Source organism: Oncorhynchus gorbuscha, linkage group LG19, assembly GCF_021184085.1.
Source record: "Oncorhynchus gorbuscha isolate QuinsamMale2020 ecotype Even-year linkage group LG19, OgorEven_v1.0, whole genome shotgun sequence".
In the NCBI taxonomy this organism is placed as follows: Eukaryota; Metazoa; Chordata; class Actinopteri; order Salmoniformes; family Salmonidae; genus Oncorhynchus; species Oncorhynchus gorbuscha.
In genome coordinates this window covers 71188370-71203283 of record NC_060191.1, presented here as the reverse complement: position 1 = coordinate 71203283, position 14914 = coordinate 71188370, and the positions used below count along the sequence as shown (strand labels likewise).

The window sequence follows — 14914 nt, the reverse complement described above, 5'->3', positions numbered from 1 at the left end:
CTGTGAAGTTATTTGTATTTTTATGAATTGTCTTTGAAAGACAGGGTCCTGAAAAAGGGACTTTTCTTTTCTTGCTTTTCTTTTCTTGATATATACTGTATATCAATTTGGTTTTGTATTGCACAGATTTAATTTACAAAAAGCCAATGCGGTCACACATGAACCTGCAGCCAATAGCTAGCTTGTCAGTTGACGTTCGAAGTTAGCGCCGTCTTGCCCACGGAGCAGTGTCAGAGTTCTATTGAGCATTGACCACTTTTTGACCATGGCCCTAATGACACTCTGTTCACTCTAATCATGCTAAATTATCTTAACAAATCGTTTAACTTTTTGAACTGTAGAGACATAGGGGTTGGAGAGTTGTTTTTCTGAGGCAATTCACTGCTGAATGAATACAAACATTGAATTAAATAATACTTTCAGGTTGTTAGACCAGCAGGTCAAACATCTCTAGTGTCCTTAAGAAGGTGAAGACCCAACACATTGTAATGCAGTGTGCAGATCAAACTGAGCTACTAAATAACGAGTGTCTTATGAGTTGTGCAGTCGTGGCCAAAAGATTTGAGAATGACACAAATATTAATTTTCAAAAAAGTCTGCTGCCTCAGTCTGTATGATGGCAATTTGCATATACTCCAGAATGTTATGAAGAATAATCAGATTAATTTCAAAGTCCCTCTTTGCCATGCAAATGAACTGAATCGCCAAAAAACATTTCCACTGCATTTCAGCCCTGCCACAAAAGGACCAGTTGACATCATGTCAGTGATTCTCTCATTAAAAACATGGTTACCTGCAAGGAATCACACGCCGTCATCATTGCTTTGCGTAAAAAGCGCTTCACAGGCAAGGATATTGCTGCCAGTAAGATTGCACCTAAATCAACCATTTATCGGATCATAAAAAACTTCAAAGGGGGGCGGTTCAATTGTTGTGAAGAAGGCTTCAGGGCACCCAAGAAAGTCCAGCAAGCGCCAGGACCGTCTCCCAAAGTTGATTCAGCTGCGGGATCGGGCACCACCTGTACAGAGCTTGCTCAGGAATGGCAGCAGGCAGGTGTGAGTGCATATGCACGCACAGTGAGGCGAAGACTTTTGGAGGATGGCCTGGGGTCAAGAAGGGCAGCAAAGAACCCACTTCTCTCCAGGAAAAACATCAGTGACAGACTGATATTCTGCAACAGGTACAGGGATTGGACTGCTGAGGACTGGGGTAAAGTCATTGTCTCTGATGAATCCCCTTTCCGATTGTTTGGGGCATCAGAAAAAAAGCTTGTCCGGAGAAGACAAGGTGAGCGCTACCATCAGTCCTGTGTCATGCCAACAGTAAAGCATCCTGAGACCATTCATGTGTGGGGTTGCTTCTCAGCCAAGGGAGTGGGCTCACTCACAATTTTGCCTCCGAACACAGCCATTAATAAAGAATGGTACCAACACATCCTCTGAGAGCAACTTCTTCCAACCATCCAGGAACAGTTTGGTGACAAACAATGCCTTTTCCAGCATGATGGAGCACCTTGCCATAAGGCAAAAGTGATAACTAAGTGGCTCGGGGAACAAAACATCGATATTGTAGGTCCATGGCCAGGATACTCCCCAGACCTTAATCCCATTGAGAAGTTGTGGTCAATCCTCAAGAGGCGGGTGGACAAACATGAACCCACAAATTTTGACAAACTCCAAGCATTGATTATACAAGAATGGGCTGCCATCAGTCAAGATGTGGCCCAGAAGGTAATTGACAGCATGCCAGGGCGGATTGCAGAGGTCTTCAAAAAGAAGGGTCAACACTGCAAATATTGACTCTTTGCATCAACTTCATGTAATTGTCAATAAAAGCCTTTGACACTTATGAAATGTTTGTAATTATACTTCAGTATTCCATAGTAACATCTGACAAAAATATCTAAAGACACTGAAGCAGCAAACTTTGTGGAAGTTAATATTTGTGTCATTCTGAAAACTTTTGGCCATGACTGCAATGATGGTCTGGGCATGATTGTTCTTTTCTATTTAGTCATGTGTCATTCACCTGTCAACCCAGTGGATACGGCTTGTCAGGAAGTTGACATGACAGATCTGAGACCAGAACTGAGAACTGATTGACTCCACCGGTCAGTGATTGGTCATGGCAGGGTTCTACTGCTCTGTTATTGGTCACAGGTCTGTGTTTGGTTGGGGTGGGTTTAAAACGGTGAGATTTTATTTAATCTGTCTGATGGGCAATGTCACAGAACGTCAGGAACACTCAGCGTCATCCGGCTGGCCATTACACAAGATGACACAAAACCAGAGGAGAGACACACAAACTGAGGCAAGGACATCACTTCCTGTTGGCCAGATGAACAGACAGACAGACAGACAGACAGACAGACAGACAGACAGACAGACAGACAGACAGACAGACAGACAGACAGACAGACAGACAGACAGACAGACAGACAGGCAGGCAGGCAGGCAGGCAGGCAGGCAGACAGACAGACAGACAGACAGACAGACAGACAGACAGACAGACAGACAGACAGACAGACAGACAGACAGACAGACAGACAGACAGACAGACAGACAGACAGACAGACAGACAGACAGACAGACAGACAGACAGACTGTCGTCCAGGGGTTAGTGTGGTCACTGGGGGTTAGTGTGGTCACTGGGGGTTAGTGTGGTCACTGGAGGTTAGTAAGGCCAATGGGGGTTAGTGTGGTCACTGGGGGTTAGTGAGGTCCCTGAGGGTTTGTGAGTGCAATTACTTCACTGCACACACACGCACGCACGCACGCACGCACGCACGCACGCACGCACGCACGCACGCACGCACGCACGCACGCACGCACGCACACACACACACACACACACACACACACACACACACACACACACACACACACACACACACACACACACACACACACACACACACACACACCAAGCTGTCCTACTATCTTGGTCTGAGTTGATTCCTTATTATAACAACATCAAGTAACAGCTGTATGTTTCTCTCCTCAGGAACCTGGGAAAGTCAGGACTTAGAGTGTCGTGTTTGGGACTGGGTAAGAACACTCACCTTTTACAAACCATCACTCAACTAGCTCTCACAGACTCACGTCAGAATAATAGACGTTCATACATGTTTCTCAAACTTACAGTTTTGATGTTGTTGCAAACGTCAAATTTCAAAGTGTTTAAGGATACGTTCAGGTGTTAACTCTGCGTTGTTAAGGATAACTCTGTGTTGTTAAGGTTAACTCTGCGTTGTTAAGGTTAACTCTGTGTTGTTAAGGTTAACTCTGCGTTGTTAAGGTTAACTCTGTGTTGTTAAGGTTAACTCTGCGTTGTTAAGGTTAACTCTGCGTTGTTAAGGTTAACTCTGCGTTGTTAAGGTTAACTCTGCGTTGTTAAGGTTAACTCTGCGTTGTTAAGGTTAACTCTGCGTTGTTAAGGTTAACTCTGCGTTGTTAAGGTTAACTCTGCGTTGTTAAGGTTAACTCTGCGTTGTTAAGGTTAACTCTGCGTTGTTAAGGTTAACTCTGCGTTGTTAAGGTTAACTCTGCGTTGTTAAGGTTAACTCTGCGTTGTTAAGGTTAACTCTGCGTTGTTAAGGTTAACTCTGCGTTGTTAAGGTTAACTCTGCGTTGTTAAGGTTAACTCTGCGTTGTTAAGGTTAACTCTGCGTTGTTAAGGTTAACTCTGCGTTGTTAAGGTTAACTCTGCGTTGTTAAGGTTAACTCTGCGTTGTTAAAGTTAACTCTGTGTTGTTAAGGTTAACTCTGCATTGTTAAGGTTAACTCTGCGTTGTTAAGGTTAACTCTGTGTTGTTAAGGTTAACTCTGCGTTGTTAAGGTTAACTCTGCGTTGTTAAGGTACAGGTTAAAAGGTTTGGGATAGGCCGAAAACCCAACATCTCAAAAAACAACTTTCTATTGTGGATTCAAACTTGCAACTTTCCACGTCGACTCCCGATGGCCTTAGACACACGGATGGCGGTTGAATATTGACTTGTATCACAGGTGATCCGTGACTGCGCTGAGTAGGATTTGTACTTTGGCACAAATCTAGGATCAGTTTACCTTCCACAAATTATACTTTTAGCCACAACGGGGAGAATATAAAACTTACATCAGTGTCCAAGTGGATCTTCATCATTACACTTTGTTGGCCCATCGAAGAGGTCGAAGAGGTGGAAGAGCAAGGGGTGCAGAAGTCAGGGCAGAACATTCCAGCATTGTGTGTGTGTGTGTGTGTGTGTGTGTGTGTGTGTGTGTGTGTGTGTGTGTGTGTGTGTGTGTGTGTGTGTGTGTGTGTGTGTGTGTGTGTGTGTGTGTGTGTGTGTGTGTGTGGTTTGAGTGGGAGTTTGTGTTTTATAACTGTGTGTGTGGGAGGTTGTGAAACTCCCACTCAAACACACACACACACACACACACACACACACACACACACACACACACACACACACACACACACACACACACACACACACACACACACACACACACACACACACACACACACACACACACACACACACACACACACACACACACTGAAAATGTTTAATCATCCGTTATTTGGCAGTTTTCTGTGTTGCCATGGCGTCTCTTCTTCATTTAAACATATGATACCTGCCTCCAGTCGCCCTTCATAACTTCTCTCTGCTTTTTTAATCTTTTTTTCTTTTTCTCCCACTAGCCTCTCTCTCTCTCTCTCTCTCTCTCTCTCTCTCTCTCTCTCTCTCTCTCTCTCTCTACCTCCTATCTCTATCTCTATCTCTACTCTCTCTCTCTCTCTCTCTCTCTCTCTCTCTCTCTCTCTCTCTCTCTCTCTCTCTCTCTCTCTCTCTCTCTCTCTCTACCTCCATCTCTATCTCTACCTCCATCTCTCTCTCTCTCTCTCTCTCTCTCTCTCTACCTCCATCTCTATCTCTACCTCCATCTCTCTCTCTCTCTCTCTCCCTCTCAATCTCTCTCTCTCTCTCTCTCTCTCTCTCTCTCTCTCTCTCTCTCTCTCTCTCTCTCTCTCTCTCTCTCTCTCTGCTTACTCCCACTAGCCTCTCTCTCTCTCTCTCTCTCTCTCTCTCTCTCTCTCTCTCTCTCTCTCTCTCTCTCTCCATCTCTCTCTCCCTCTCTCTCTCTCTCTCTCTCTCTGCTTACTCCCACTAGCCTATCTCTCTCTCTCTCTCTACCTCCATCTCTCTCTCTCTCTCTCTCTCTCTCTCTCTCTCTCTCTCTCTCTCTCTCTCTCTACCTCCATCTCTCTCTCTCTCTCTCTGCGCTTACACCCACTTGCTTTGAGGGGTTATAAACACATACACAGAACCACACACTCAGACAGAAATAAACACACAGAACTGCACACACACTAACAGACACTCAAACGCTGAGCTCCCCCAGGGGTCAATGGGCATTCCTCTGTCAGCAGATGGAGAGCTTTTGTCTCAGCCATTAATAGCTTTATTTGCCACTGTAGATTGGATAGGGAGGGAGGGTGTGAGTGTATGTGTGTGAATTTCAGATATGTAGCAATTGAATGTGTAGGGTTTGAATATGTTGTTTTTTAGTTGGAGGCCTCAGAGAAAGGATGAGAGTGGCGGGATAGATTAAGAGATGAAGGTAGAGAGAGAGAGAGAGAGAGAGAGAGAGAGAGAGAGAGAGAGAGAGAGATGGAGGTAGAGAGAGAGAGAGAGAGAGAGAGAGAGATGGAGAGAGAGAGAGAGAGAGAGAGAGAGAGAGAGAGAGAGAGAGAGAGAGAGATGGAGGTAGAGTTTATCAGGGGTGGCTGGTCTGACAGGAGGAGGTTACTTGGAGTGGGAGTAAGGAGGGGATGGGTGTCTGAGTCAGACTGATCAGATGGTCTGTCGTTGCAAAGATAAGGTCAGTCTCATTCCACTTGGCAGGCTCCGACTGTGCCACACACACACAGACACACACTTCCCACTGTGCCATTATGCCCCTGTGCCCTGGGCTGGGTTTGCATGACATACACTGTGTGTGTGTGTGTGTGTGTGTGTGTGTGTGTGTGTGTGTGTGTGTGTGTGTGTGTGTGTGTGTGTGTGTGTGTGTGTGTGTGTGTGTGTTTCTTTGAGTCCTCCTGCCACTGAGCATTAGTGAACAGGTTGCCTCATCACCCTAATAACAGGTCAGGTCACGCAGAGTTACAATTAAACAACAGCTAGGTTTTAACCACAGTCTGTAACGCAACATAAAATAAACACACAGTCATACTCTTTACAATCAATCTCACACACAGTCATACTCTTTTATATCAAACTCACACACAGTCTGTGACAATACAGAGGCGGATGCAAGATGCAAGCAACGATGGTTTAATGAATACAGTTTACAGCAGCAACAGGACAGACAGACTGTACTCAGACGGAATCCAACACAGGGACTAGGGCGCATCTTCCGAAGATAGCGTGCTGAGAAATCCAGGGGAGTGTGTCCGGATGGGTAGGAAGGAGCACAGCAGATAATCCACACAAGGGCGGCGAGAGAAGAGCACAGACACACGACACAACCTCAGGGAAGTAACAACGATCTGACAACAAGAAACACTGGTCACAGAACATATAAAGGGAAGATAAGTGGTTCCAGCTGGCGCAGACAATCAGGCCGAGATTGGGAACCACGCCCACACAAACACGGGAGAGAGAGAAAGAGAGAGAGAGAGAGAAAAGAGAAAGAGAGAGGGAGGCAGTGGATTCATGAACCGTGACACAGTCATACTCTTTAATATCAATCTCACACACAGTCATACTCTTTACATTCAAACTCACACACAGTCATACTCTTTAATATCAATCTCACACACAGTCATACTCTTTAATATCAATCTCACACACAGTCATACTCTTTACAATCAATCTCACACACAGTCATACTTTTTAATATCAATCTCACACACAGTCATACTCTTTAATATCAATCTCACACACAGTCATACTCTTTAATATCAATCTCACACACAGTCATACTTTTTAATATCAATCTCACACACAGTCATACTCTTTAATATCAATCTCACACACAGTCATGCTCTTTACAATCAATCTCACACACAGTCATACTTTTTAATATCAATCTCACACATAGTTTTGATTAGATTTATAATTTATTGCTCTCACATGCTCATTTTCTGTCCTTTAAGAACCAATGATACCTTTTTGTAACATTTCTGGCAATGCTAAAATCTTTTCTGCCGAATCTAGGAGTTGTAAACACCATCAGTTGCTCAGCAACAACACATCTGTTTGCACCGTGCTGCCAGTCATGAGAAGTGAATGGAACGAACCTAGACTACTGTATTTAGCTAGCTTTATGGTGGTGTTCAAGCTGAGGTTAATCAATAAATACGAACCTAGACTACTGTATTTAGCTAGCTTTATGGTGGTGTTCAAGCTGAGGTTAATCAATAAATACGAACCTAGACTACTGTATTTAGCTAGCTTTATGGTGGTGTTCAAGCTGAGGTTAATCAATAAATACGAACCCAGACTACTGTATTTAGCTAGCTTTATGGTGGTGTTCAAGCTGAGGTTAATCAATAAATACGAACCTAGACTACTGTATTTAGCTAGCTTTATGGTGGTGTTCAAGCTGAGGTTAATCAATAAATACGAACCTAGACTACTGTATTTAGCTAGCTTTATGGTGGTGTTCAAGCTGAGGTTAATCAATAAATACGAACCTAGACTACTGTATTTAGCTAGCTTTATGGTGGTGTTCAAGCTGAGGTTAATCAATAAATACGAACCTAGACTACTGTATTTAGCTAGCTTTATGGTGGTGTTCAAGCTGAGGTTAATCAATAAATACAAACCTAGACTACTGTATTTAGCTAGCTTTATGGTGGTGTTCAAGCTGAGGTTAATCAATAAATACGAACCTAGACTACTGTATTTAGCTAGCTTTATGGTGGTGTTCAAGCTGAGGTTAATCAATAAATACAAACCTAGACTACTGTATTTAGCTAGCTTTATGGTGGTGTTCAAGCTGAGGTTAATCAATAAATACGAACCTAGACTACTGTATTTAGCTAGCTTTATGGTGGTGTTCAAGCTGAGGTTAATCAATAAATACAAACCTAGACTACTGTATTTAGCTAGCTTTATGGTGGTGTTCAAGCTGAGGTTAATCAATAAATACGAACCTAGACTACTGTATTTAGCTAGCTTTATGGTGGTGTTCAAGCTGAGGTTAATCAATAAATACGAACCTAGACTACTGTATTTAGCTAGCTTTATGGTGGTGTTCAAGCTGAGGTTAATCAATAAATACGAACCTAGACTACTGTATTTAGCTAGCTTTATGGTGGTGTTCAAGCTGAGGTTAATCAATAAATACGAACCTAGACTACTGTATTTAGCTAGCTTTATGGTGGTGTTCAAGCTGAGGTTAATCAATAAATACGAACCTAGACTACTGTATTTAGCTAGCTTTATGGTGGTGTTCAAGCTGAGGTTAATCAATAAATACGAACCTAGACTACTGTATTTAGCTAGCTTTATGGTGGTGTTCAAGCTGAGGTTAATCAATAAATGCATGCAGATATTTTGATTAGCTAGGTAGCTAACTAGCTAACCTTACCTAGCTAATGTTAGCTTGCTTGTACAAATTGCAGCAGCTAGCCTCTGAAGCTAGCTAACACCAGTCATCAGAAAGCTATGTAGCTAAAGAACAGGCAAATAAAGGTAGCTCGCCAATAAATGCACTATTTTTTTTTTAATTAGCTAGATAGTTAGCCAACTGCCTACTTAACTAACATAACTTTATACCAGTCAGATGAGAGCTAATGTTGAGTAACTATCTAATCAACAAACAGGCTACCTAACTATATTTTACCAAGTAATGTTTTTCATAGAAGGTTGAAGTCATCATGTGTAAACTGCTGATCTAGAGACTTGTGTGTAATTGAGCACAAACATGCACAAATAAGATAGCGGACATTCCTGGCTGCTATGATATCTAGTTAACGTTAACTAGCTAGATAACGTTAGCCAACATAAAAATGCAACGTTAGCTAATGTGTATGGCCTGTTCATTTCACCGCAATACATGTTTTTTTAATTGCATAAAATATAGCTAGTACTTTAAGTTTAAAACCGCCAAACTGCCACGCTGCTCACATTCATTTGCACGGCACGGACCAAACTAAGGTAAGACGAGGTAGCTATATTTCAGACAGGAAAAACATTGCAGTTAGCTCTGCTACAACCACAGCAAGAGAAATATACAAACAAAATAGTTTTTGAACGAACACTTCAAGACTGTCCATTTAAATGGTCTGTTGACATCAGTGTTTTAAGAACGGAGTTGGTAGTGTAATGGTTAGAGGTACCATCTGTGTTACTGACTACTGTGGGTTTGCCTCCCGGAGAATACATTTCAACAGTTATTTTTTTCACTGTTGACATTGAGACTGGTGTTTTGCGTGTGTTCATTTTCTGTTATTTTAATTTGACAAAAACATGTGCTTTTCTTTCAAAAGCCATTTCAAAGTGACCCCAAACTTTTGAACGGTAGTGTACATTTTATATTTTGTGATAACTCACCATTGTTTACAGGTATTGTAGTACTAAGCCTCCAGTAAACTTTAAGGTACATTTTATATTTTGTGATAACTCACCATTGTTTACAGGTATTGTAGTACTAAGCCTCCAGTAAACTTTAAGGTACATTTTATATTTTGTGATAACTCACCATTGTTTACAGGTATTGTAGTACTAAGCCTCCAGTAAACTTTAAGGTACATTTTATATTTTGTGATAACTCACCATTGTTTACAGGTATTGTAGTACTAAGCCTCCAGTAAACTTTAAGGTACATTTTATATTTTGTGATAACTCACCATTGTTTACAGGTATTGTAGTACTAAGCCTCCAGTAAACTTTAAAGGTACATTTTATATTTTGTGATAACTCACCATTGTTTACAGGTATTGTAGTACTAAGCCTCCAGTAAACTTTAAGGTACATTTTATATTTTGTGATAACTCACCATTGTTTACAGGTATTGTAGTACTAAGCCTCCAGTAAACTTTAAGGTACATTTTATATTTTGTGATAACTCACCATTGTTTACAGGTATTGTAGTACTAAGCCTCCAGTAAACTTTAAGGTACATTTTATATTTTGTGATAACTCACCATTGTTTACAGGTATTGTAGTACTAAGCCTCCAGTAAACTTTAAGGTACATTTTATATTTTGTGATAACTCACCATTGTTTACAGGTATTGTAGTACTAAGCCTCCAGTAAACTTTAAGGTACATTTTATATTTTGTGATAACTCACCATTGTTTACAGGTATTGTAGTACTAAGCCTCCAGTAAACTTTAAGGTACATTTTATATTTTGTGATAACTCACCATTGTTTACAGGTATTGTAGTACTAAGCCTCCAGTAAACTTTAAGGTACATTTTATATTTTGTGATAACTCACCATTGTTTACAGGTATTGTAGTACTAAGCCTCCAGTAAACTTTAAGGTACATTTTATATTTTGTGATAACTCACCATTGTTTACAGGTATTGTAGTACTAAGCCTCCAGTAAACTTTAAGGTACATTTTATATTTTGTGATAACTCACCATTGTTTACAGGTATTGTAGTACTAAGCCTCCAGTAAACTTTAAAGGTACATTTTATATTTTGTGATAACTCACCATTGTTTACAGGTATTGTAGTACTAAGCCTCCAGTAAACTTTAAGGTACATTTTATATTTTGTGATAACTCACCATTGTTTACAGGTATTGTAGTACTAAGCCTCCAGTAAACTTTAAGGTACATTTTATATTTTGTGATAACTCACCATTGTTTACAGGTATTGTAGTACTAAGCCTCCAGTAAACTTTAAGGTACATTTTATATTTTGTGATAACTCACCATTGTTTACAGGTATTGTAGTACTAAGCCTCCAGTAAACTTTAAGGTACATTTTATATTTTGTGATAACTCACCATTGTTTACAGGTATTGTAGTACTAAGCCTCCAGTAAACTTTAAGGTACATTTTATATTTTGTGATAACTCACCATTGTTTACAGGTATTGTAGTACTAAGCCTCCAGTAAACTTTAAGGTACATTTTATATTTTGTGATAACTCACCATTGTTTACAGGTATTGTAGTACTAAGCCTCCAGTAAACTTTAAGGTACATTTTATATTTTGTGATAACTCACCATTGTTTACAGGTATTGTAGTACTAAGCCTCCAGTAAACTTTAAGGTACATTTTATATTTTGTGATAACTCACCATTGTTTACAGGTATTGTAGTACTAAGCCTCCAGTAAACTTTAAGGTACATTTTATATTTTGTGATAACTCACCATTGTTTACAGGTATTGTAGTACTAAGCCTCCAGTAAACTTTAAGGTACATTTTATATTTTGTGATAACTCACCATTGTTTACAGGTATTGTAGTACTAAGCCTCCAGGAAACTTTAAGGTACATTTTATATTTTGTGATAACTCACCATTGTTTACAGGTATTGTAGTACTAAGCCTCCAGGAAACTTTAAGGTACATTTTATATTTTGTGATAACTCACCATTGTTTACAGGTATTGTAGTACTAAGCCTCCAGTAAACTTTAAGGTACATTTTATATTTTGTGATAACTCACCATTGTTTACAGGTATTGTAGTACTAAGCCTCCAGTAAACTTTAAGGTACATTTTATATTTTGTGATAACTCACCATTGTTTACAGGTATTGTAGTACTAAGCCTCCAGTAAACTTTAAGGTACATTTATATTTTGTGATAACTCACCATTGTTTACAGGTATTGTAGTACTAAGCCTCCAGTAAACTTTAAGGTACATTTTATATTTTGTGATAACTCACCATTGTTTACAGGTATTGTAGTACTAAGCCTCCAGTAAACTTTAAGGTACATTTTATATTTTGTGATAACTCACCATTGTTTACAGGTATTGTAGTACTAAGCCTCCAGTAAACTTTAAGGTACATTTTATATTTTGTGATAACTCACCATTGTTTACAGGTATTGTAGTACTAAGCCTCCAGTAAACTTTAAGGTACGTTTTATATTTTGTGATAACTCACCATTGTTTACAGGTATTGTAGTACTAAGCCTCCAGTAAACTTTAAGGTACATTTTATATTTTGTGATAACTCACCATTGTTTACAGGTATTGTAGTACTAAGCCTCCAGTAAACTTTAAGGTACATTTTATATTTTGTGATAACTCACCATTGTTTACAGGTATTGTAGTACTAAGCCTCCAGTAAACTTTAAGGTACATTTTATATTTTGTGATAACTCACCATTGTTTACAGGTATTGTAGTACTAAGCCTCCAGTAAACTTTAAGGTACATTTTATATTTTGTGATAACTCACCATTGTTTACAGGTATTGTAGTACTAAGCCTCCAGTAAACTTTAAAGGTACATTTTATATTTTGTGATAACTCACCATTGTTTACAGGTATTGTAGTACTAAGCCTCCAGTAAACTTTAAGGTACATTTTATATTTTGTGATAACTCACCATTGTTTACAGGTATTGTAGTACTAAGCCTCCAGTAAACTTTAAGGTACATTTTATATTTTGTGATAACTCACCATTGTTTACAGGTATTGTAGTACTAAGCCTCCAGTAAACTTTAAGGTACATTTTATATTTTGTGATAACTCACCATTGTTTACAGGTATTGTAGTACTAAGCCTCCAGTAAACTTTAAGGTACATTTTATATTTTGTGATAACTCACCATTGTTTACAGGTATTGTAGTACTAAGCCTCCAGTAAACTTTAAGGTACATTTTATATTTTGTGATAACTCACCATTGTTTACAGGATTGTAGTACTAAGCCTCCAGGAAACTTTAAGGTACATTTTATATTTTGTGATAACTCACCATTGTTTACAGGTATTGTAGTACTAAGCCTCCAGGAAACTTTAAGGTACATTTTATATTTTGTGATAACTCACCATTGTTTACAGGTATTGTAGTACTAAGCCTCCAGTAAACTTTAAGGTACATTTTATATTTTGTGATAACTCACCATTGTTTACAGGTATTGTAGTACTAAGCCTCCAGTAAACTTTAAGGTACATTTTATATTTTGTGATAACTCACCATTGTTTACAGGTATTGTAGTACTAAGCCTCCAGTAAACTTTAAGGTACATTTTATATTTTGTGATAACTCACCATTGTTTACAGGTATTGTAGTACTAAGCCTCCAGTAAACTTTAAGGTACATTTTATATTTTGTGATAACTCACCATTGTTTACAGGTATTGTAGTACTAAGCCTCCAGTAAACTTTAAGGTACGTTTTATATTTTGTGATAACTCACCATTGTTTACAGGTATTGTAGTACTAAGCCTCCAGTAAACTTTAAGGTACATTTTATATTTTGTGATAACTCACCATTGTTTACAGGTATTGTAGTACTAAGCCTCCAGTAAACTTTAAGGTACATTTTATATTTTGTGATAACTCACCATTGTTTACAGGTATTGTAGTACTAAGCCTCCAGTAAACTTTAAGGTACATTTTATATTTTGTGATAACTCACCATTGTTTACAGGTATTGTAGTACTAAGCCTCCAGTAAACTTTAAGGTACATTTTATATTTTGTGATAACTCACCATTGTTTACAGGTATTGTAGTACTAAGCCTCCAGTAAACTTTAAGGTACATTTTATATTTTGTGATAACTCACCATTGTTTACAGGTATTGTAGTACTAAGCCTCCAGTAAACTTTAAGGTACATTTTATATTTTGTGATAACTCACCATTGTTTACAGGTATTGTAGTACTAAGCCTCCAGTAAACTTTAAGGTACATTTTATATTTTGTGATAACTCACCATTGTTTACAGGTATTGTAGTACTAAGCCTCCAGTAAACTTTAAGGTACATTTTATATTTTGTGATAACTCACCATTGTTTACAGGTATTGTAGTACTAAGCCTTCAGTAAACTTTAAGGTACATTTTATATTTTGTGATAACTCACCATTGTTTACAGGTATTGTAGTACTAAGCCTCCAGTAAACTTTAAGGTACATTTTATATTTTGTGATAACTCACCATTGTTTACAGGTATTGTAGTACTAAGCCTCCAGTAAACTTTAAGGTACATTTTATATTTTGTGATAACTCACCATTGTTTACAGGTATTGTAGTACTAAGCCTCCAGTAAACTTTAAGGTACATTTTATATTTTGTGATAACTCACCATTGTTTACAGGTATTGTAGTACTAAGCCTCCAGTAAACTTTAAGGTACATGTTTAGGTAAATAGTTCATGGGTAATGTTGATTATTTGTGTGTTTTCCAGGAGCTCGATTGTACTCCATATTAGCTTAAATGGGTCTCTTGTTTTTCACTTCTCTGGAAAATCAGCTTTTAATATTAAATAAATACTAATAACTACATTACTTTATTGTTCATTTTTACGTCACTTTTATTGCTGTTAATCTGTATTATAATGTTGTATAATAATGTTATTGCTGTTATTATTATAATGTTGTATAATAATGTTATTGCTGTTATTATTATAATGTTGTATAATAATGTTATTGCTGTTATTATTATAATGTTGTATAATAATGTTATTGCTGTTATGCTGTAATATAATGTTGTATAATAATGTTATTGCTGTTATTATTATAATGTTGTATAATAATGTTATTGCTGTTATTATTATAATGTTGTATAATAATGTTATTGCTGTTATGCTGTAATATAATGTTGTATAATAATGTTATTGTTGTAAATATTAAAATGTTTTATAATAATCAACTCAAAATCAAATCAAATTTTATTGGTCACATTCACATGGTTATCAGATGTTAAACGCGAGTGTAGCGAAATGCTTGTGCTTCTAGGTCGAACAGTGCAGTAATATCTAACATGTAATCTAACAATTCTCCAACAACT

General features: G+C 38.2%; 1 protein-coding gene across 2 annotated transcripts in view; it reads left to right on the top strand.

The window, feature by feature from the left end:
* LOC124005152 (voltage-gated potassium channel subunit beta-1) overlaps positions 1-14914 on the top strand; it is a 168825-nt gene that overhangs the window by 92365 nt on the left and 61546 nt on the right. For both annotated transcript variants that reach the window (XM_046314139.1, XM_046314138.1), the window contains exon 2: positions 3007-3050. In XM_046314139.1, the coding sequence (XP_046170095.1) occupies positions 3007-3050 (44 nt within the window). The remainder of the gene's footprint in view (positions 1-3006; positions 3051-14914) is intronic.